The following is a 23178-nucleotide window of genomic DNA, read 5'->3' as shown; positions in this document are numbered from 1 at the left end:
GAAATACCCATAAAGTACACACACGCGTATACACACCGTAGCATGGGAATGAGACGCACCCCGCGTCCCGACACTCGACACCGACCTACTGTAAACGAAGGGTCGGATCGGGAGTGCGGTGGTTCCCGCTGCAATCCAAGCGAGGATCGACTGCACGTGACCCTTATGTGAACTGCTGTTGCTTGCTCGGCTTGGCTTTACTTGCTTGCTGAGCTGGTCGAGTCATTCCGCACAGATCTCCCGGTGCGGGTCGGGTTCGGGACTGAGTCAGACTGTGCGCGCAACGCAGAACGAGATGAGGGAGAGATGAGCAACCAGCAGCAGCCATCATGACCGTCCAAAACCGTAGATATACGTGTAGAGTGAGTGTGTGAAGAACAGCCAAGAGCTATGCTCCGCCTCCTACTGTTCCGTTGCTTTGCGCTGAGCCGTCGGGGTCCGGAAAATGGCTGCACGGATTGTCCACAGGAGGGTGGAGTCTCCCGTTATTGAACTTAATTGAGTATAAAAAGCTGATCAAGACCAACGCTTAATTCATTGATAATTTTGCATTTGCCCTGATATCTTGTTGCTGCTCGTACAGATTGAGCCCGCGTGTTCCGACGGTCTTCCCGGTCCGAATTCACTTTCGTCCTCGCGCAGGAACGAGGGGCTCGGCGCGATTGTTACACCCGCGACTGTTGTTAAGATAAATCAGTGTGCCTCTATTAATTACAGTGTTATTTATTGACTTAGTGAAACTATAGCAGTGATTTAGCAAAGTGATACAATTAAAATTAGAGTTAATTGAAATCTAATTAGTGTTGATTGAGTTTAATGAATTTGTTTGATCATGGAATCAGCTGGCTTTGACGAGCAAATATTCGGAGAATTCAACGAGACTCTGAGTCCGCTTGGAGTTAAATCGATTCACGCGAGTGGACCAAGTGGTCACAACATGGTGGTGTTGGGGATCAATCATTCTCCACCTGACTCGTGCACGCAACGGTTACCGGAAGTGAACAGTATCCTGGCGGCCGGTTCACCTAGCTACAAAAACATCGACTATACTAACTTGAGCAAAGTGGACTACCATCCGAATGGAAAAGTCGAATCGCAGTACTCGCCAAATTCCGGCAAGATGGAGTATATCAACTGTAAGCTCGAATGCTACAACCCGCCGCTCTATGTCAATAATAATCCGAATAAAATAGAATATGTTCAACCCTTAGATTACAATGCGAACGGTCGGCTCGATTATTCCCCGCCGTCGAAAGCTACCGACTACGGGGGCGGCAAGATGGAGTATGAAACCACCATGACCATGTTCCAGCAGCCTCCGCCGATGAGCTCGACCACGCTGAACGGGTTGAACGATCCCACCAAGCGAAAACACGACGAAGTGAACAGTGCTTCCGGTTCGTCCACGCCAACCACGACTTCGACAATCGGGAACGGTAGTGAAAGTTGTGCGTCCGGTTCAAACATGAAGAAAAACGACAAGAAAAAGTCCGATCCCAACGGAATCAAGAAGAAGAAAACAAGGTAACCGTCGAAAGCAAGTGAATTTCTTTTAAAAAAAAGTGTTAAGGTCAAGATCACATATCAAGACAAGAAACAGTAGCTATAACTGTAGAATTAGAGTGAGAGAAAAAAGAACCAGGCATCACACACTTAACTTAACAAAAACCATCTGAATCAACTAAGAAATTTGTTGACCGAGATTTACACCTTACTGAAATGAATTAAAGTTTGTGTGTTCTTTAAACGTAACCGAAAAGTTGGAGTTTTGAGGAAAATTGTTATAAGGATTTTTGAAGAACCTAAATCAACCAGTTATGTTCCGTAAAACTCTACAAGCCGATTTAAAAAAATATAGAGTTTGGGGAAATTCTCATATGTTTGGCGGGTTGAAGTTGAAGGCTGAATCCTTAGTCATATTTCCATCGAATTCGTTAAATTTCATCATACCATCAATTGTGTGCTATCTTGTAACAGAAATCATTTGGCAATTTTCGTGAAAATTAGTTTTTAAAATTTGATGGACAATACTGAAATCGTTAACTATTATTTGATCTGGGTTGCTCGACTTCACTACAAATAAGATCAAACATATAATTAAATTGATTGAAATTGGATTGAAAAAATATTGTTTTATCTTTTTTTGTACAGTTTCCCATCAAATATCAGTAATGTTTTGTAACCCATGTTGAAATACACCTAGACAAAAAAAAGCAAAAAAAAATCTAAGAATTGAAGTATTTTCGGTGAATAAATCATTCATACATCGACGCCCGCGTGCTCTCTTGTACTAAGTTTGCTTAGATTCCTATCGAGATAGAGCAATACAGCACGCCGGCATCGGTATTTTAAGGTTATGTTCTTCCTTCAAACCGCTGAATTTTGAAAAGAAAATCTCTTGATTGTTTGGGAACTTTTGCGGATTGAACAAATTCTCCTTTTGAGCACCAATACATACTGTTTTAGCTTTTCAAAATTGGGGTTAAATAACATATGTGGCAGTGCGTGGCCGAATGGTTACGCTGTCCGCTTTGTAAGCGGATGATTCTGGGTTTGATTCCCATCTGCTGCAACCTTCCATCGGATGAGGAAGTAAAATGTCGGTCCCGGCCTTGGTTGTTAGGCCGTTAAGTCATTCCAGGTGTAGGAGTCGTCTCCATGCCATAAGTACAAACAACACACCAAACCAAGCCTACTCCGGTGGAATCGCTGGCGGCGGTTGGACTCGCAATCCAAAGGTCGTCAGTTCAAACACTGGGGTGGAAGGTTCCTTGGAGTAAAAGAGGTTTGGGTGCTCTCCCCATTCAAGCCTTCGGACTCCTAGGTTCGAGCAGAAACTTGCAATAGAGACCACAAAAGACCCGGGGGTCGTTAATGTGGATGGTTTGATTTTGAACATATGTACGATCTAAAGTAAATTATGATACCGGTAAAACAATTATTTACTTGTCCCCAAAAAAGCACTCTGCTTGCCAAATCTAAACTTAGAAACATGTACCGTGAAGGGTGACGAATCGGGACTACAGTCTGAATAGACTCAGCCGTTTTTAGAGCACATAAAAGTTTGAATTATGAAAAACAATGCTCTAATTCTGTCGTTCTGTGTATGTTCTATCCGAAACTAAACCAAAACATTCAAATATTGTGCAGTAACAGGGCTAAAACTGCTGCTTCAATTCGCCCCATGTGTCCCGATTCACCCCAGGTGACGGTACCCTCGCTACAAAGGCTTATGAATTGATCTCAGTTGAAACTTGAAAGTTTCCCAGATCTCTGAATAGCAAATGTAACATCCTGGAGCAGAACTGTTAAATTTAAATAAACAAAAACAGCAAGCTGAGAAAAACGCATAACAAGTTTGTCCCACACATAAGGCTACGTGTTAAGTTTTCGCAAAAAAAACTGGATTTCCTCACGATTTCTAAAACAAAGTACTGGATGTTATATGCTTTTCTGAAAGAGCTCGCGATTTTGAACCAAACAGCATCAATAACTCAAAATCGATGAAAATGCATATAGGACATTTATGCTACCAGGGGCAGTGTAGCTGTAGCTGTATAAATCTACCGTGGTTAACCAAAATCACATTAACTTGATGTTAGTTTTTGTTTAATTTTTTACAAAATTTAAACTACATTTTTTTTGGCTTGTCATGATTTCGTTTACAAATTTTAAAACATTCGATATTAATAATTTCATTGCGGAATGTTTTCAAGCACGAGGACTGGATTTTTCCCGTGCATAGAATAAAAAAATATATTTGCATACAAATATAGCTTTTAAAAGACTCAATTTAGTTGTACAATTGATTTAAGAAGTAAGGAACTTTTTCCCAGTAAATACAAATTGATGGCTCTATCTAAAACGGGAAGATCAAAATCAAAAAATGTTAAAAAATGTAAAATGCAAAAAAAAACTTAATGAACATCGTAAATCTTAACATAACGCCATATCCTTACGTACGTCCACTCTTTGCCGAATCAGGCTAGCCCAAAGCACAACACCAATATGCAAATCGCACATGAATTCAAATCGGATTGAAACTTTCTCCCAAAATAAACATCTTTAGGTATAGCCAGAGAATATCTAGGAACAAAGGCATACTTGAAACGCTACTCAAACAGACGATGGCAAGTGAACAGTGTCACAGTGTCTATATGTTTGCATGTCCTGGGGGGAAGCCCAATGGCGAAGTGAAGTGAACAGATTAGGACGTATGTATGACAATCAAAATTTCATGTTGCTATTGAGCTGAGCCAAATAGCAAGAAGTAGGTAGCATCGACCACACTAAACTACATATGTACTAGAGTACAACAAATAACAGAACCTCCGCTGAGATTGAGCCAAACAGCAAAGATCTGCTCCCTCCTTCGGTGGAGAAAGCTGACAATATCAAGAGCGGGACATTTGTATTCATTTGTATCAAGGAACAACAACATAAACATACCTCCTGCTGCTGCTGCTCACACTGTTGGCGGTTCTGTTGGTGGAATCGCTATAAGTAACAACAGTACGTAAAAGATGCTGATAAAATAAATAGAACTACATTCTGATGCTGCTGCAAACTGCTTCTAGCATCGTACGGTTCTACAATGTACCTAACCCACACGACACAATCACCCAGTTCTCCTTTTCCCTCCCCCTCATTCAAAGCAACCAACCCCTTCCCTCAGACGAAAGGACTAAACGAACAACTTGTCCTCTAGGAAGGTATTTGTCTATCTCCTACAAAATGCGATTAGAATAGAATTGAAAATCACTCCAGTGTGCGTCAGAAGGACGACCGGCGGCCAGCCAGTGATATAGCTGTCTTTCAGTTGAATTGACAGTGAAAGGACAAATATGCACACACGTACCAGTGGACACAAGAAGGGATTGGAAGAGATACATGTTCAGCATTGTTTGAGTTCTCGATTTGAGAAGATCCGTTCCTTTTGGATCACTTTGCTCTTGGAATCCATCCGGGCAGGGTACCGAAAATTTACATCCCAATACAGGTTCGGATCGAGTTGATAGACAGTCTATTGTTGTGTGATGGATGAAAACGATGACCTGGTCAGAGAAAAGTCCGTTTTATTTTGTTTTTCCCCAAAATGTTACGGTCGAACAAAAAGTATCGAGTAATCAAATTGAATTAGGTAATTTGAAATACGCAAAAAAAAGCTTTTTCTTCGATTGGGGCATGATTATGCATCCAAAGTTTTCAACATTTCTGTCAACTTTGGCAAATCATGAGGGTAATTGGTGCAACTGTCTGAGCGAAAAAAAACTGTCTTTAAATTTTTGGTTGGTCTAATCAGAACAAACGCTAAACTGTAAAATTTGATGGACATTTTATTTTTTGAAAGTCCATAAAACTTTAATCCCTATTCAAAGTGTAGTCCCATTTTGCATCAGTTGAATGCACATCAGGGTGACAAGAAAAGTTTAAAATATTTGAAAACAAGTTTGAAAATCTCATGAGATGGCTGATTCTTTAGGCAAAAATATGAAACTGTGCCCATTTTAAGCCAAATCGTTTAAGTTTTAGGGGGTCGCTATTGATCGTTGAACCATCGTTTCGAATTCAGGCACAGGTGGCGTAGGTATCACCCAAAGTTGTCCTGTTGTTTTGCTCCCTTGGACAAAGTTGTAGGGAAATGAATTTCCTACAAAAATCTCACGCTAAATTGTGATGTTTTTCCTCATACATTTTAGCAAATTTTCCGAAGCAAACCTCAACGATCAATAGCCCCAATACCCCTAAACCTTGGCCCATTTGGCTCTCAAAATTAGCACAACTTTTTTACTGAGAGCGAAGGTATGTCATGGGGAAAAAGCTCCGAATACCCACATTTACACCGCGGGATTCGAACCGGCGACCTCTAGATTGTGAATCAAGTGCACGGGTGGGACCGAGACATATATCTTAGCTAAAATGTTTATTATCCTAAAAATACTAAAATACTAGAGTGTATTGGTTTCGACATGTACACTTTAAGAAAAAAATTTGTTACTTTTTGTTGTTGTCAAAGCCATTGTTTTCAGAATAAACTCTACTAAATCGGGAGCAAATGATCAGATGTAGGACCTTCAACTTTCCGAAGACTCCATATTTTTAGGATTTTTTTCTGAAAAATTATTAGCTTCTGAAAATGATCTGGGACATGTTTTTTTAGCTAAAATTTTATTATCTTAAAAATACCAAAAAGATGTAGAGAGTGTTTCGATTTATGTTTACCTTAAGATGTATTTTTGTTACTTTTTGAGCATAAATGGAGCATGAAAATGTGTTTTTGAGTTCCCATAAAAGTGTGCAGTGAGTCAAATATTTGTCCGTACCCCCCGTACGGAAAATGTGTGTGATATAAAAGTATATAAAATTCGACTAAAGTACCATGTTTTATACATCAATCGACGCGGCAGAATGTCCTTTTTAAGACACTGTCATTGGATTTGCAAAAAACTTTTTCTTAAAAATACAAAAATAGTTTACTAAAAAGTAAAAAGAGGTCAAATAATTGTCCGTACCCTAATAAAAGTACAAAATCTGATCGATTTAAGTGAATTCATTTATGAAATATTGTTTCTGTGTCAAATACTAGTACCTCTAGCCAGTTTGTGACAACTTTGAACTTCTGATAACTTTGTTTAGTTATTTTATATTAAAATTGTTTTAAATTTAGTTTTTTAAGTAAAACTTATCAAAACATTAGTTTATAAACAACTATTTTTATAAAATTGCTATTTAATGTTGTAAGAGTCTCTATTGCACAAGTTTCAATAATATTTGTTCAAAATATACATTGTTTTCATCTTTTTCATTGACATTTTTCGACCAAAAATACTGTTTCGGAACATATATCTCTATCTGACCACCGCAAAATTTCCCCCCGAGGGGTTAAACCGGTTCCGGGACAATCCGGATTGTTTAACGATATTGTTCCTGAACAGTATTTTTGGTCGAAAAATGTCAATGAAAAAGATGAAAACAATGTATATTTTGAACAAATATTATTGAAATTTGTTCAATAGAGACTCTTACAACATAAAATAGCAATTTTATAAAAATAGTTGTTTATAAACTAATGTTTTGATAAGTTTTACTTAAAAAAACTAAATTTAAACCAATTTTTAATATAAACTAACTAAACAAAGTTATCAGAAGTTCAAAGTTGTCACAAACTTCGTGAACTTAATTCGGACAAATACGTAGATTTGGAAACAACAAACAGATTCTGTTCTTGTTAGGTCCGGTATTCATTCCCTGTATAAAAGTAAACAGAAACACCATATAAACAATAACAACAAAACGTAGAATGGATTAAGTTAAGAATTTTCTAAAATAAAATTGTGTCTCATCCTCAATCCGGTACTGGCCAGGTAAATATCCGTTTTTGCCGGAACGCGTGACACATTGTTGTGGCCAGGACATCAAGAGTAGCATCTCAATCAATTTCGACCCCGTTTTCCCCTTTCCGCATGATTCTGGGTTCGATTCCCATCTGCTCCAACCTTCCATCGAAGTAAAATGTCGGTCCCGGCCTTGGTTGTCAGGCCGTTAAGTCATTCCAGGTGTAGGAGTCTTCTCCATGCCATAAGTGCAAACAACACACCAAACCAAGCCTACTCCGGTGGAATCGCTGGCGGCGGTTGGACTCGCAATCCAAAGGTCGTCAGTTCAAACACTGGGGTGGAAGGTTCCTTGGAGTAGAAAGAGGTTTGGGTGCCCTCCCCATTCAAGCCTTCGGACTCCTAGGTTCGAGTAGAAACTTGCAATAGAGACCACAAAAGACCAGGGGGTCGTTAATGTGGATGGTTTGATTTTTGATTTTTGATTTTTCCCCTTTCCGCAGGACCACTTTCACGGCGTATCAGCTGGAGGAATTGGAGCGTGCATTCGAACGGGCACCTTATCCTGATGTTTTCGCACGTGAAGAACTAGCGCTGAAACTCAGCCTGAGCGAATCCCGTGTACAGGTCTGGTTCCAGGTACGGTAGCCCGGGTCGGCCGGAGTGCCATCTGCAGTGATTCTCACTGTGAGGTGTGCTGCAATTTAGTGCTACAAATGAATCAATTAACCCGTTCATTTTGCCTCGCAGAACCGCCGGGCCAAGTGGAGAAAGCGGGAACCCCCGCGGAAGTCCGCCTATATGGGCAATAACAGTCCGTCAACGCCGATGAACGGCCCGATTGGAACAACTTTTACCCAGTTTCCCCAGACGCCGACGGTGACTCCGCCGGGCAGTGTGGAAAGTTGGTCCACCTACCAGACGCCGTACGAGCTGAGCCCGCACTTCAATCTGCTGTCTCCTGCAGCTAGTCCTTATGGTTCCTTCACCACCCAGTACGGTACTTACGTGCACGAAAGTCAATTATTTCCCGTAAGACAACATTTCGATTACGGCAGCCCGTCACGGCCGACGGGGACTGAGCCGGACGAATCGCATCACAAGCCGGAACACTACGCCTCGCTGGACGACAAATTCGATACGCACTGTACGGTGTCCGATGGGTAAGTGGAAATTCATTTTTCTTCTTTTCTATATCACTAGAACAGAACACTTGGTCAGGGTGCTTGATTCAAGAGTTCATAAAAAAATCATTGGGTTTTAAGTATTACAAAATTTCTGTAATAGTCTCAACTCAAACGTTTGCTTGGTGAGGCACGACCCGCAGACCTTTTGTGATCACCCCTGCACTTTTAAGCTGCAATCTACACCAGCAGCATCGGGAGCATGATGTTGCTGCTGCTGGTGGTGGTCCTCCTCAATCTAGGAAATGAATCGAAACAATATCAACGATTATTTACGGAGAATTAGAGACAATACTCTTCGCCCGGAGATTTAAAATGCATATGGCAAACAACGTCCATCCTCCGGGCCGAAACTGCACAAGAGTGTGCCACTTGACTTCATTTGTCACGAGAGAATAGAAACATTACGTCCGTCGCCTACATTTCACCAGAAGGACATCGTCCATCGTCTCTGATTTCCGCTGGTGTTTCGGTCTCGACCGGAAGCCGATGCTCGAGGCCCAGGCCACATTTGAACGAATCGCATTAAATCTGAACCTGTCCCGAAACGGCTCAAAGATAATAAATTTGAAACAATTGAAGCTTTTTCATTTGTACTTGCCCGTACGACCAGAAGAGGCCCTAACTCAAACATGCCAGGGCCAATTGTGAACCGGTTTTCGTTCGTTCCGAACCACTGACTAGCTGGACCGGGTGATACTTTGTCCCTCGTGGACAGCTCGTAGCTTACAGCAAAGTGTGGGTGTGCATGCGTATGTATTTATGTCCGTACGTGCACGGTACAGCTGATGGTGCTTAGGATACATTCAGCGTAGAAATATATATTTTTTTCCGTCAAAGGAAAACCGTGCTTTTCACGCCCTGTCCAGCCGACGTTGAAATTAAAAACACACATGTTCCTATACGGAGAACCAACACCCCCGAACCCCGTGGACCGTAGTGGGCAGGTCGAGCCCCCACAGAATCACTCAGAGTCGTCCTGAAGTGAGTATTTTGGCATTTTCACAACCGGCGAAAGCTCAATCGAACGTAATTTGTCATATTTCAGTCCACGCCGGAATAAAAGGCAAACCGTTCGTTGGTTCGTGTTGGTCGACAGAGCGTTACATGTGATAAATCAATCACACCGACCAGAAAAGGGTCGACCCACGTTCGATTTGAGCGCAAACCTTTTTCCTGGTAAGGCCACAATAAGCCAATATCATGATTAATCACAGTTTGAAAAGGGTTCCGAGTTGGGAAAGCCTCTTCAATGGATGCTGTCGTGTTTTCTATTAGGTCAGAATTCTTGAATAGATTTGGCCACAAACAAATAACCTATTTAATGGAGTGACAATGAACACGAAGTGTTAACGACAGTTAGTGTGTTTTTGTCTATCATAATTGGGTTGATGTCACTTCGATTCAGACATTTCTAATTACGCGATATCATAAAGAATACCTTAACTGTCGGACATTTAAATTACATACATTGTTATTCTCATTTGAAACGACAAGCTACCTTATGTAGTCATCCCTGGTCGCATTTTTTTCTTTTTGCCTTCCTCACCTTACTGACGAAAGGCTGTAAAATCACTCGAAAAATGAACTTCTCAATTAGACCTCCTAGACCCACCTTCATGTATACCTATCGACTTAGAATCAAATTCTGAACAAATGTATGTGTGTGGTAGGATGTTGATAAAAAAATTGTCACTCGACTATCTCGAGACTGGCTGAACCGACTTTGCCCGTTTTTGTCTCAATCGATCCGTCTTGGGGTCCCATAAATCGCTATTAAAAATTACGCAGTTTAGTTAAGTACTTCAAAAGTTATGCTAAAAAAACGATTTTGACTAAAGTTCGGAAGATTGTAAAAAGGGTGGTTTTTGTAAGAAAACCCATCGTGTTATACATTTTTAGAAAGGTTTTTGAAAGACCTTTCCAACGCGTTCAAGACATTGCAGATCTGACTACCCTACCAAAAGTTATAAGCATTATATTGAATTTTGCCAAAGTTATAGCCTTTTTAAGATTTTCGTCGTTTTTGAACCTTCAAACTTTGTGTCCCGATTTGCCCCACTTCCCGTTAACCTAGAGGGCTCATATTTTGGCCAGATGCTAGTTTTATATGTACAAACAACCCCTGAAAATCAGGCTGATTGGTGAAGTCCAAATGACGTCCCATACAAAGGGGTATGCCCTGTTCGTGGACTCGCTCTTAAATACACAGTTTTCTTCATATATGAAGGTTAAATTAACAGAGGTCCCCTTTTGGAAAAGTTAAGGATTTTCGATGTGTGTGTGTGTGTGTGGTCCAATCCAATACCCGCTAACCGGTAGCGAAATTATGGGAAAGTATAATTTGTATCAGACTGTGTACATGCCAAATGCTGATACAGCTTATCTCAGTCCCGGGTATTAGTTGGTGATAGCCCTCGCGCTGCTTCCAACGACCCATTTCAGAATGACAGAGCTCCTTGCGGTCCAATTCCGAGGTCGCTGGGCATTGTTCGGCCCCGCCTAAACATAGAAGCAAGCATCTGAAGGAAACTCGATCTATATTTAGACTTCCAATCCCGTCAGGCAAATCAGGGATCAGCGCGTATTTAATAATATGAGAAGAAGAGATAACATGTTTCAACACTACGGATAAATTCACTGCTAGAGTGTAAACCTTCTGATAGCCGACTGCTTAGCGTCCCAGACCACCAATCCAAAGGTGTGAGTTCGAATCCCACCTGATTCATTTTCGTTTTTATTCATATTCAAATTCCTGATTCCAAATTTCAAAGGTACCGACCGGGATTTGATTCCTGAACCTTCTGCTTGGGAGACAGAAGCCGTAACCATTAAGCCACATAGCCGGTTGATTGGGACGTGGTTCTCTGTATGGCTTTTTGCGAGATGAGAGCAGAGGACAACAATCATCTCAACGTTTCCACTTTACCCGGGCTAACGACCGGCAGTTCCAGTTCACGATGATTTCCCTTCATATGTTAAAAACCACTTATGATTTTGGCACATATTCCGTTTGTCAGCGTTTCCTGTCATTACTGGCGGGAAAAATCTTCGTGGAATCAGCTGTGCAGACCTCATGTGTGACAGGAATGCAGGTTGAGCGACACCCACGGGCTGGAAAAGTTAAGGATTTTTGATTCCCTAAATTGAACCCCCCTCATTTTTGCTCGAAAATGAGCAGTTCTTCGCTTTATTGTAGTGTAGTTCATTAAAGTTCATTATTTCGACTTACTGAAGTTAAATAACCAGTCAAAAAATTATTGGATAGTTAATTCAATCAAAAAATATAAATGCAGTTTTGTCAAATCACTTATTTTGCCAAAAAGGACAACTCAATGTCAGTCAACATTGTTTTAAATGATGCTGAACATGCCAAATTAAAGATTTGTAGACAACAACACGCTTGAAATTGTGATTTTATTTAATTTTTCATCAAAAACCCTTCTGAGGGTCCACTATAGGAAAGGGGTCCAATAATGGATAACGTACCCTAGTTTCTGACAAAAATTTACAAAAATATTTTATCTCCTCCTAGTGAAAAATTGTCCAAAGAATGCGAAAATGCCTTTCGTTTTCCGATTTGAAATCATGTTTATTGAGAAAAACATTACACTTTGAGAACGTGAAAATAATGCTTTTTATCAACATTTTTATAGTTATAGTTAACCAACTTTTCAAAATTTCATAAAAACTTCGTTTTGAAGTATTGTAAAACACTTCTCTACCATAGTCAGTATGATTCCATGATACATTAAAAGTACAATACTTTTAACTACTTATTTGTTTAATTGAATGTTTGCTGCAACATTACTGTGTAACGATTATTTTTTTTTACAGACCGTATGACAATCATCCACTTGGATGTTAGTACATTCACCTACTTCATTTGATACGAAGTGAGGCTCGGTTTGTCTTTATTTTTCATATTCTGATATTCTGATCATTTCTTATTTTCGAATTGGAATCCCGCGGCGGGCGCTCTAAAATTCTATGTGCAAATGTGGGTATCCGGCGCCGTCGCTCCGTGCCATACTTCCATACATGTAGGAGCCCAGGGCGGCGAAGTCCTTGTAGATAAAAAGGAAGACACTAGTGGTTGGCACTAGCAATGGTGACCGACAGCTATAAAGTCAACCTCGTTTTTTTCTTATTTTTTATGAAGCAAGGCTACACAACCCTCTTATCTTTTCATCAATCTTTACTTTTACCATTCATACTGCATCACGTGCTAGAGCTCCTTTAAGGCAGTGCTTTTAATCAAATAATAGATAGCTGACCTAATAAACATGTTGTTTTAAAATTGGCGAACGTGTTATTGCGTATTACATTCTAAGCTAATTACCATCAGTTCAAACTTCAAAGTAACCAAACACCATATTCATTAATATTCCTCACATGTTACTATAAACTTGTCAAGTCAACATTGCTCAAAGATTGCAAATAAGTTAAGAGGGGAAAATGTTGTTAACTCTTCCTTCTTCGTTCAAAATTTGCACAGATGGTGGTCTCACGTTCGCAGTAACTAACAAACCAACCATCAGAAAGATACTCTCAACTTGTATAAGCTTTTGCAGTTCGGCGAGCACTAAAACAAAAGGGAAAAGCTGAAACAACTTTCATGTAAAGCTCAAGAATAAACTATAGCTCGCGCTATACACACATACATACTCTCACAACCATCGATAAAGTTAATGTATCGATTATCCTCGCGCTGCGCCGGGGATGAAAATTGACAACAAACTTTGGGCCACCTCCACCGCCGACTTGCAAACGACCAACTTTTCGCACAACTCAAAAGTTTACGTGTTGTTCGGTTGCCGTACGAGGCCAGGATGTGCCTCGGGTTTTACTGGCAGGATAAGGACGCGCCCTGCGATGGCGTTGGACGTTTTCTTGCAGGTTCTCTTCTCGCTGCTCGAGACATTTGGGAAGATCGGGGTTTACATTGGCCCAGAGGTTGGAATACATGTAGGACGGAGCCGTTCATTAAATTTTCCTCATTATATCGCTTTTTGCGCTGGTTTCAAAAAAAAAAAAGTTGTATATTGGAAGGATTGATAGTTCCATTAAAAGAGGCAAGGCTAAGTTTTTCGAATGTTTTGCAAAGAATTAATGGCTCATTATGTTCTTTTCGTGTTCCGGATCACTTCTTCCCGGAAGAAGCACACTGGAAGTTTTGAGTTAAACTGAGTGAAATTTTCAACTGAGCGATTTTCATCCGGAACTTTAAAAAGGTGGTCAGTTGGGAAACAACAAAGGTTCTCCGGTATTTTCTTTGAGTTTTGCCACCTTCCGCAAGTAGTAAATTTTGGTTGGAAATGTTCCCGCGGAAATGCTGCGGGTTTCTCTTAATTAATTATTTATAGAAAACTTTTCCCCCGCGTACATGTTGGAAATTGCATTCCCACTAAATGCAGTGAACTTCTGACCAAGTCCGATCTAATTCGCAATTTCATCAAACAACGAACTAGAGGTTTCCCCACGGGAGTCGCATTCCAACAAAACTAGTTAATACTGTTGGATGAATTTTGGTGAAAAGAGAAAAGAAGAGCAATTAAATTTTCATTTATACGTGGAATTAATTTGGAAAAACGTTGATTAAAAGATTAGAAGAAGTATATGTCACAATATTCTTACATGAATTGCAAGCAAAGTACACGAGTGCTTATCGAGCTACTATCAAAAGTTTTAGAGAATTATAAAATAAGCCTTTGAGGAATCTACTTTAGAATTTTGTTGAACACTAAAAAGATATTAAAATCAATGAATTAAACCAAAAAAAAAAAAGCTGGAATTTCACTAAACGTATAATATTCGATTATAATGCGAATCTGCCTCGTGAAAATTTGTGGTGTATAGCAAAACGTGTTTTGTATAATATGTAGTGGATGTGGATTAGGGTGTCCAGAAAAATGATCAACTGCTCCAAAAGTGGAAAAAGTTGTTTTTTGTTATTTTAAGTATCTTTTGCCAAATTTGTTAAGTTTAACCCACTGCTAACTGAGCCTTAAGTTTGCGAAAAAAAATGTGTTTCATGCAAAACTGACTTTTGTAAATCGCTTATAACTTTTCAGGAACGAGTCGTAAGGCATTAATTTTTTAATGAGAATCTCACTTTTGAAAATAGTTGGATAGAAGGGAAGCACCGTGCAGACCACACAGTAAGACAATTGGGGTTTCCATACATTTTTTTCGATTTTCCCCATACACTTCACTTCCGAGTATCAATGCGTAAATATTTTGCTCATTTTTTTGCCCAGGGTCCTAAAATAGCCCAAGGAACAATATTCAGCTTGAAGAGCGAGGTTTTGAACCAAAGTCCCATATTCTGAGCACCCTAAAGTGGATGGCAGGCAATTGATGGACAGCTGTGACGAATGCAGCGTTAATTTTTAATTTACCAGGACGATTTTTTATTTCAAAAACCTAACTTAATTCACCCTTAGGTGGTTGGTGCCTTCCTCACATTTAAAGGGTGCTATCATACCACAAGACTGGGTAGTCAGATCTTCATATTGCAGGACACTTAGGGAGCGTTCTTTTATCACGTAAGGCAAAATTTGGGATTTTTGACCTCCTCCCCCCCCCCTCCCCCCTTCGTAACAAATCTTAACAGTTGAGCGATCCCCCCAACGCGTAACACAAGCTCTTTTTGCATTTTTTTATGAATGCTTATATGAAAATTTTGCGTTACGTAACATAATTTTTCGACACACCCCCCTCCCCCAATTTTCGTAACATTTCGTAACAGACGCCGACAACCCCTCTCCCCCCCTAACTGCGTTACGTAATAAAAAAAAACTCCCTTATGTGTCAAAATATCTGAGATCCAGCCTATAAAAAGTGGATAAATAACACTTAAGTGCGCGTTGAAAAGGTTTTTTGATATCCTATCTAAAAATAGGTCGCATGAGAGATCCGGACAACGTTTTCATCAAAATATCTAAGATCCGGCCTCCAAAAAGTGCATAAATAATTTGTTTGTACATATAAAACTAGCATCTGGCCAAAATATGAGCACTCTAGGTTAACGGGAAGTGGGGCAAATCGGGACACAAAGTTTGAAGGTTCAAAAACGACGAAAATCTTTAAAAGGCAATAACTTTGGCAAAATTCAATATAATTTCAAAATTCAAAATGCAACTGAAAGGGCTTAAAAAATGCAATAAAATGCAGGGAGAAGCATCCCAATTGGTTAAATCTAAAGGGAGTTATTGGCATTTTAGTGAAAAAAATAGCATAATTATTAAACTCAAATAAAAATGTGTTCCATCCAGATATCGACTCGGTTCGACCTGCAGCTTGTAGGGGACATCTTGGACTACCATCTGAGACTGATAACGCTTTGGGTAAGGCAGTTTAACATATTAAATAAACACTTTTACTTTTAGTAAATTTTTCAGTTGTAAATTTTTGCTCGGGGGACCCCTTAGATCCCATTTTCTGGTGGTAATTTTATCATATTCGTGTTTCTGAGACAATTTCACATAAGAAACATGCATAAAAGTTGTTATTTTCATCAATTTTAATCATTTAAAAAATTAAAGTAAAAAATAAATTATGCTATTTTTCCACTAAAATGCCAATAATTCCCTTTAGATTAAACCAACTGGGATGCTTCTCCCTGCATTTTCAAGACCTTTCAGATGCATTTTGAATTTTGAAATTAAATTGAATTTTGCCAAAGTTATAGCCTTTTTAATTTTTTTGTCGTTTTTGAACCTTCAAACTTTGTGTCCCGATTTGCCCCACTTCCCGTTAACCTAGAGTGCTCATGTTTTGGCCAGATGCTAGTTTTATATGTACAAACAACCCCTGAAAATTTCAGGCAGATTGCTGAGGTCGATGCGAGATGGGTATGCTTTGGACTCGCTCTTAAGCAAAAGTTTCTCTTAAACATGCAATAAATGCTTGTTATAATCAACCTAATTGCATTTTTTTTTAATATAGCTGTTTTCATGTTTAAAGTACCAAAAATGCGAAGCCGTAAGAATTTATAATTAATAAAAAAAATATAATTAATTGTACTTAACTGAAGCATCATAATTAAAGTTTAAAATGATATTTCATAATGATACATCATTAACAAAACATTTTTTGAAAATAAACTTGCGTAGTTTTATCAGCAACTGTAAACAAATCTATTGTTTTCTTTCGGTCAACTATTCATGTAATTAATATGGAAAAATATGCAACAAAGTCACTTTTTTAAATCATTTTAATGTCAAATCTTTTTCGGAAATAAATGTGTTTAAATGTCTGTTAAGTTTTTTTTCAGCCGAATTAGTTAACAAAACATATTTGTTTATGGTGAAAAATCCATCTTTAATTCATTATATCTATCATTAGACCTCCACCAGGCATCAAAACACCAAATATCATAAACGATTGAATTTGGTATAAAAATACCAGTTTTCCTATAGTGGGCCCGGGTCCACCACTATAGGAAAAGGGGGTTCATAACAGGCAATTTATTTTTATTTTTATTTTTTTCAAATGGCCATTTTTCTGCTCAAAAACAAATTAAAATTTGTTTCAAAATTGTTCAAAAGACTTCAGATTTCATTGCTTTGTACAAAGGGTTATGAAAAAGTGCTTGAAACATTAAAAATTTGTAAAAATGCGCGTCGGCTGTAAATGCACGTCGGGTCCACTAATGGTTAAAATACCCTACATCAGCAACCTTAGTTACTCATTGGTTTATTTCAACCAAATTGTAAAAATATTAAGCTTGATTCAAAACTCAAACTAATTTTATTGAAAAATAATTGATTTATAATTGATTATTTCTGAAGAGTTCTGCATTTATTTAATGGTATAATTAGGATCATTTTATAATAATACTTCAGTACCTTGGAATCTGATTGATATCTGACTGATACACATTTTGCAAATCTTCATAAGTGACGATTTATTCCGGATGATTGAAAAAAGTTACTTTGTAGTATCTTTCTAATTTCAACCTTATGTTTTATGTTGATTCCAATTTAATATCATTTTCAATTTTCCTTATTAGGCCGTTACAAATGTTTTTTAAAAGATTATATAACAATGTTGATTGGCGACTCACGGTGTGTTTTCTAGGCAACCTTAAGGAGAAAAAATAGTCATCGCTACTTTCAAATGTGTCTTATAGGAAATTTTCTCAGCTTTCCAATGCAACTAAGAGCGAAATGTTTCATCGAGAAATTTCTGAGATATCTTTATTTTAAGTTTTTTGTTTTAAAATCCTTCATCATTTATTGGAATCTTTTTAATAACAGTTTAGGAAACTTGTCAAATTACGTGTTATACGTGTCATTTACTCATAAAAATGTACAAAATTACACAATAAACAACTTTGTAAAAGGTTGAAAATTGCTAAATATTTTAAAAATTAAGTTTTAATTGAGTTTCTGAATATGCGGGATTTATTCAGAAATTAAAAACCGTATTTAAAAATATGTTTACAAGAATTAATAGATTATTACAAAATTTGTGTGTACAAATATCAGCCGTCTGCTCTGATTTAGCTTGGATTTAGCTGATACAATCGAAATATTTGCAGGTTTGAGATTGTTAAGGGTATTTAGATTTTTATGAATAAATATCATATTTCCTTAACCAAACATAAACCAGTTGCATGGATACTAAAACATGTTATTAACTTGAAATTGAACTACAAATTACTGTGCAGAGTTTCAGGAGAAATACTTTTCTTGAGCATGAAAGATTTTTTTTTTGTATGAAATGATCAAATAATCAGCAATGTTGTAGAATTCTTATCTGCTTTAAAAACGTTTTACAAGTATCTTGAGTTTCGTTCAAATAGCTTGTAATGGAGGCATCTGTTTGATTTTTTGTAAAAAATAATATTTTATTTTTGTTCCAACCAAAAAAAATGTTTATGAAGGTGTTTTAAACGTTCTCAGATGAAACACAACATTTTAATGATACTTTCAACAGTAAAAAAAAATAAAAATATATATATTTACTTTATACCAATGAAAATATGACTTTTGAAGCATGCAACAGTAATTTGTAGTACATTTCCGATTTTAAATCATATTTTGTATCTATGTTCATGGTTAATGGTGAAATCATGGTGACATTTCTTTATTCATAAAAATGCAATAACAAACTTACACCTGCAAAAAATTTGGTAGTATCACATAAATCAGAGCAGACATGTGATATATGATCCCAAACATTTTGTAATAATCTATTAATTGTAGTAAAATTTTCATTTAAATACGGTTTTATAATTCTGATCACTGAATAAATTCCACAAGTTCAAAATTCAGTTAAAATATAATTTTAAAAATGTTTAGCAATTTGCAACATTCTACAAATTTGTTTCTTGTCTTATTTTGCCCATTTTGATGAGTAAAAGACACATAAAACACATCATTTGACTACTTTTCTGAACTGTTATTAAAAAGTTTTCAATAAATGATTAAGGATTTTTGAACAAAAAACTTAAAATAAAAATATCTCAGAAATTTTTCGATGAAAAATTTCGCTCTAAGTAGCATTGCAAAGCTGAAAAAAATTCCTATAAGACACATTTGAAAGTAGCGCTGACTATTTTTTCCTGATAAGGTTGTTCTAGAAAACACGCCGTGGACTCTAACCGAAATGTAATATTAAGTCACCAAAATGTCATCAAATGAACAGCGAGTAATTCGTTGGTCGTTTTCAGTTGATATTTGTAAAATGCTTTGCAAATCATTTTCAGCAGAAAATTCTGCAGATGAGCAATTCTCTGCTGAAAGTAAAGCCATATTCATGCTTCTTCATAGGCGTCAGCTACTTATGGGCTGATAACTGAATTAATTTTAATTGATAAATATAAATAAAACAAGCAATGCAGCAATTGCTTCCGAGAAATTTTCGGCGGTTGAGTTACCGTTCCAACTTTTATATAGGGTTAGTAGTTTTTTTTCAAGTTCAGTTATCAGTGAGATGGTAAAATGTTGTCAGCTTTTTGTTTCGTACATCTTTGTAAAATTCCTGCATTAAAATAAAACATCGAAAAAAAAAGTTTATTTTATGTGGTTGGGTTCAATTATTATTCCTTTTTTCATTTGTTAAATTCCACGAAAAGTGGAGAGGTGTGGAAAAACGAGAATGTTACTTCATTCTGGGAACGCTTTAATTCATCCCCTTATACACATTTTAAACATATTTTTAAACATTGTGCACTTTGCTTTCATTTCAGCGTCGCTAATGGCAAGTATGTGGATGACACCAAGTACATACACGCTGTCAACATCATCGACGATGGCAAGTATGGCCCGCCGAGCTGCCATCTGGAGGATCCGACGCTTAAGCCGTCCCACTACGGGGCACCATCGTCGTGCCAACCGGCACCGGGCGACGATTCCGAGTCGCTTGGCCTAGTCAAGTCGGAGGACGCAAGTGGCGTGGGTGGCAGCGGCACCAATGGCTATGTGCTGCCACCTTTTTTGCGCTGAAGCAAATGCTGTCGGCAAAACGTTCTTAACAAGTTGTGTAGGACATCAGAGTCGTTTGTTTCGAGACAGCAGCAGCAACAGCAACGTCGGAAAGCCACGTAGGCAGCTCCCCAAACATCGTCAGCAGCAGCAGCAGCAGCATTGTATACCGTAAAACCAAAATTCCTTAATACAATTTAGAGGAAAATCCCACTCTGCAAAGTTATGCCTGATCTTGGACCCATGGGATGCTTCAAATTCCTATATTTATTTTTCATCCTGCATCCCAAATTTACTCTCTCTATCTTTCGGTAGGCTTAAGAATACGTTAGTCGGTGTTATCGCTGTGCCTATGTAAATACTCGAGCAAGTCGGAGCTTACCAAAGCTGTAAAAATCAAAATTATGGCAAGACCGTTCGCAATCCTGGCCCATGGCTACAAGCAAAAACACTGCTTTGCTGACTGGAACAGCTAATGAAATCAAAACCGGAGGCTTATTTGCACATTTCGAACAAGATCATCAACAGACTCTTTTCACACGTCATATTCGATAAAGGAAGGGATCCTTGTATAAACCGTAACGAATCAGCAGGTTCATCGAAAAGCCAGCAATTGCCCCTTTTTAAAGACCGAAATAAATTAAATTCGACCCGAGCAAAAAGGAAAAACGCAAACCAAGGGATAAACACAGTCGATTGTTACCGAGAACTTTCCGCGCCAGGTAGCACGATGGGATTTTGATTTTTTTTATTTTTTTTTTGTACACACTCTTTTACTGGTATTATGCTGTGTATCTGTTGAATATAAAGCATTTTCATTTTCCCAAATCAATCAACCGTTTCTTGTTGTTCGATATTTATGTGGAAATTGGAAGAACACTAGGGTGGTGCGAGATGCCGGACACGTGTCAGGTGTCTCAAGACATTTCCCTCGAATTTTACCACCAATCGTTTCGCTAGAAGAATCTCGGCTCAGACGAGCCACCCCCTTCAAATTGTGCGCCCGAGCAGAACAAGTATTTTCAAAAACAAGCTCGTACTTTCCCGTTTCACACGCACATACGAGCGCCTCATACTGCCCCGCAAGCAATCCCAAAAGATGTAATAACATCGACGATGATTCGCCACCACAAAATTCGAAAATTTGAACTTTTCCCTTTCCTTCCCGTTCTCAATCCGGTTTTCGGTGTGGGAAAAGGAAAGTGGGGTTGTTTTGGGGAAGGAAGTGCGGTATATCGTCGTTCCGAGGTTTTTGCGCCGCCATTGTATTTTTATTTAATATCGAGTTTCCCAACCAGTAAACACTGTTGATTGATGAAAACATGAATCTCCATAAAAAAAACTGCCAAGCGAAAAGGATAAGAGTCCACGGGGAAATGATTTGTAGCTTTGGGGTGGAAAAAAATCGCGCCACGAATTCGATGACACGAGAAAATGCAAGTCGATTCGCCGATCCGGAGAGCAAGGGAGAGAGGAAAAAGCTCTCCGGTTGGGGGAAAAACATTGCGAATGCCCACACCCCAGCAGCAACCGGAGAGTGGTTCCTTCGAGCGGAATGTTTTATCTCGGATACGGGGAAGCTTGATTGAAATTTCCGAGAAGATTCCAGCTGAAGGCACATACGCATCTTCAAGTGTGGCGGATCGGAAATGTACTGGGTATGAAAAATTCAACAGTTTAGCGATTGATTTTAGCCAAATCAGTGATGAAAAAATATAAAAATGGGAGGCAAACCATCTTGCGACCAGCCATAACCATAATAAGTTAAATTTCTGATTATGTCAAAAAAGTATGTTTACATTATTCATTTATTCAGCAATTTAGAAAAATGCCGTAAACTGGGGTCAATCGGGACACCTGGGGCGAATTGGGACAGCAGTTTTAACTATGCTGGAGCACAATATTTTGATTTTTCTGGTAGGTTTCGGTTGGAACAGACCCAGACCAATAATATGTGTACATCCATTTTCAAATTTAAAAGCTTTAAGTGCTCCAAAAACTGCTGTCCCTATTCCGACTGTAGTCTCGATTCGCCCCAGATTATAGCACTTACGCAAGTTCCAAAATGCTCCATATTCAACATGAGCAATTCTCAACTAATTTGTCCTTTATGGAATTTCTTCTTTCCAAAAATAAAGTCTTTAATTGAATTAATATGTTTCCCAAAAAAACAATTTCTTTTTAAAAAAAACAACTCTGTGGCTCAAAAGTATCCTGTTTGCAGCACCACTTTAAGTTTATCTTTTTTTTTTGCACAGATGCAAAGTTTGTGGGTAAAAGTAAAGATTTGTTTGATATATTAGACCAAAGCAAAACAATTACTAAACGCCGTACCTAAGGGTTGGCGGCGTTGGTGGACCGCCAAGGACAAAAGCTCTTGGAGGGCTCCAAAATCGATGACTGAACAAAATTTTCATGTTGGTATAAAATCTTTAGTTGGTATTTGAAACAGAAAGGGTGCCAAAAGTAAAAAAAGAATTCCAAAATAATTTGTTTTTTTTTTTAGAAAGGTGCGCAAAAGTGATAAAAAAGTTTCAGAAATTTTAAAATAGCTCTTTAAATAGCAACAACATTTAAATTTGGACCGCAGCATTATAAAATTCAGGTCAAGGCTTTTCCAGACTCAAGAATTGCTCTAATATATGATTATTCATGTTATTGTGTCAGATTAATCTTAATCTGCCATCAGGATAGTCAAACTGTGCTTCTATGAAGTAATATGATTAGTTTTAACATTGCATGTATTGCTCTGAACAACACTTTTCCCTCAAACTTAATCCTTGATAGACTGGTTTGCTCGGATGCTTTTGATAAATTTAATCGTAGAAAGAGAGATGAGATAAAATTTTGGTGTCTATAAGAGAAAGTTACTTTGATTGGTATGTAACTTTTTGTTGTTGTAAAAAGTATCATAACCGTCAAAAAATAATAAAATAAAAAAATTAATAACAGGCCACAGTCTCAATATTAAAATAAATTTTACACTAGTTTGGTTGTTTTGCAATTTTAAGTTTTCATAAAATGTAAGATTTGATGAAATCGAAATTTTTAGCAAAAAAAATCTTTGTGCGGTACCGTACATCGAAAATATACAAAATTTCAAATAATTTTTGAATCAACCCAGACATGCTTAAAATGATTCTAAATGCAGGGGAATCCATTTTAAATTGATTTCAGCTGATCGCACTAAATCGCAGCAAACTAAATCATGATTGATTTTTTTAT

At 38.0% G+C, this 23178-nt stretch overlaps 1 protein-coding gene across 2 annotated transcripts; it reads left to right on the top strand.

Annotated features, from left to right (window-relative positions):
• Positions 1-525: 525 nt before the first annotated feature.
• Positions 526-22945, top strand: LOC6042760 (homeobox protein Hox-D3). Of its 2 annotated transcripts, XM_001853483.2 has the most exons (5): positions 527-1136; positions 1212-1524; positions 7838-7973; positions 8085-8497; positions 19719-22944. In XM_001853483.2, the coding sequence occupies exons 1-5, from the start codon at positions 833-835 to the stop codon at positions 19972-19974; spliced, it is 1422 nt and encodes a 473-aa protein (XP_001853533.1). In that variant the 5' UTR covers positions 527-832; the 3' UTR covers positions 19975-22944. The 2 variants fall into 2 exon arrangements, with proteins under 2 accessions (XP_038118906.1, XP_001853533.1); XM_038262978.1 differs by having other exon boundaries at positions 526-1524; positions 19719-22945.
• Positions 22946-23178: the final 233 nt, after the last annotated feature.

Source organism: Culex quinquefasciatus, chromosome 3, assembly GCF_015732765.1.
Source record: "Culex quinquefasciatus strain JHB chromosome 3, VPISU_Cqui_1.0_pri_paternal, whole genome shotgun sequence".
NCBI lineage: Eukaryota > Metazoa > Arthropoda > Insecta > Diptera > Culicidae > Culex > Culex quinquefasciatus.
Note: the sequence above shows the minus strand (reverse complement) of the source record. Positions and strands in the feature narration are given on the sequence as shown.

What these genes read in the sequence shown, in the direction of transcription:
- LOC6042760 (XM_038262978.1), top strand. Translation starts at nt 833, where the DNA reads ATGGAATCAGCTGGCTTTGACGAGCAAATATTCGGAGAATTCAACGAG. An exon ending in ATCAAGAAGAAGAAAACAAG is followed by an intron (nt 1,525 to 7,837) that starts GTAACCGTCGAA and finishes CCCTTTCCGCAG; the next exon opens with GACCACTTTCACGGCGTATC. An exon ending in GTGTACAGGTCTGGTTCCAG is followed by an intron (nt 7,974 to 8,084) that starts GTACGGTAGCCC and finishes TTTGCCTCGCAG; the next exon opens with AACCGCCGGGCCAAGTGGAG.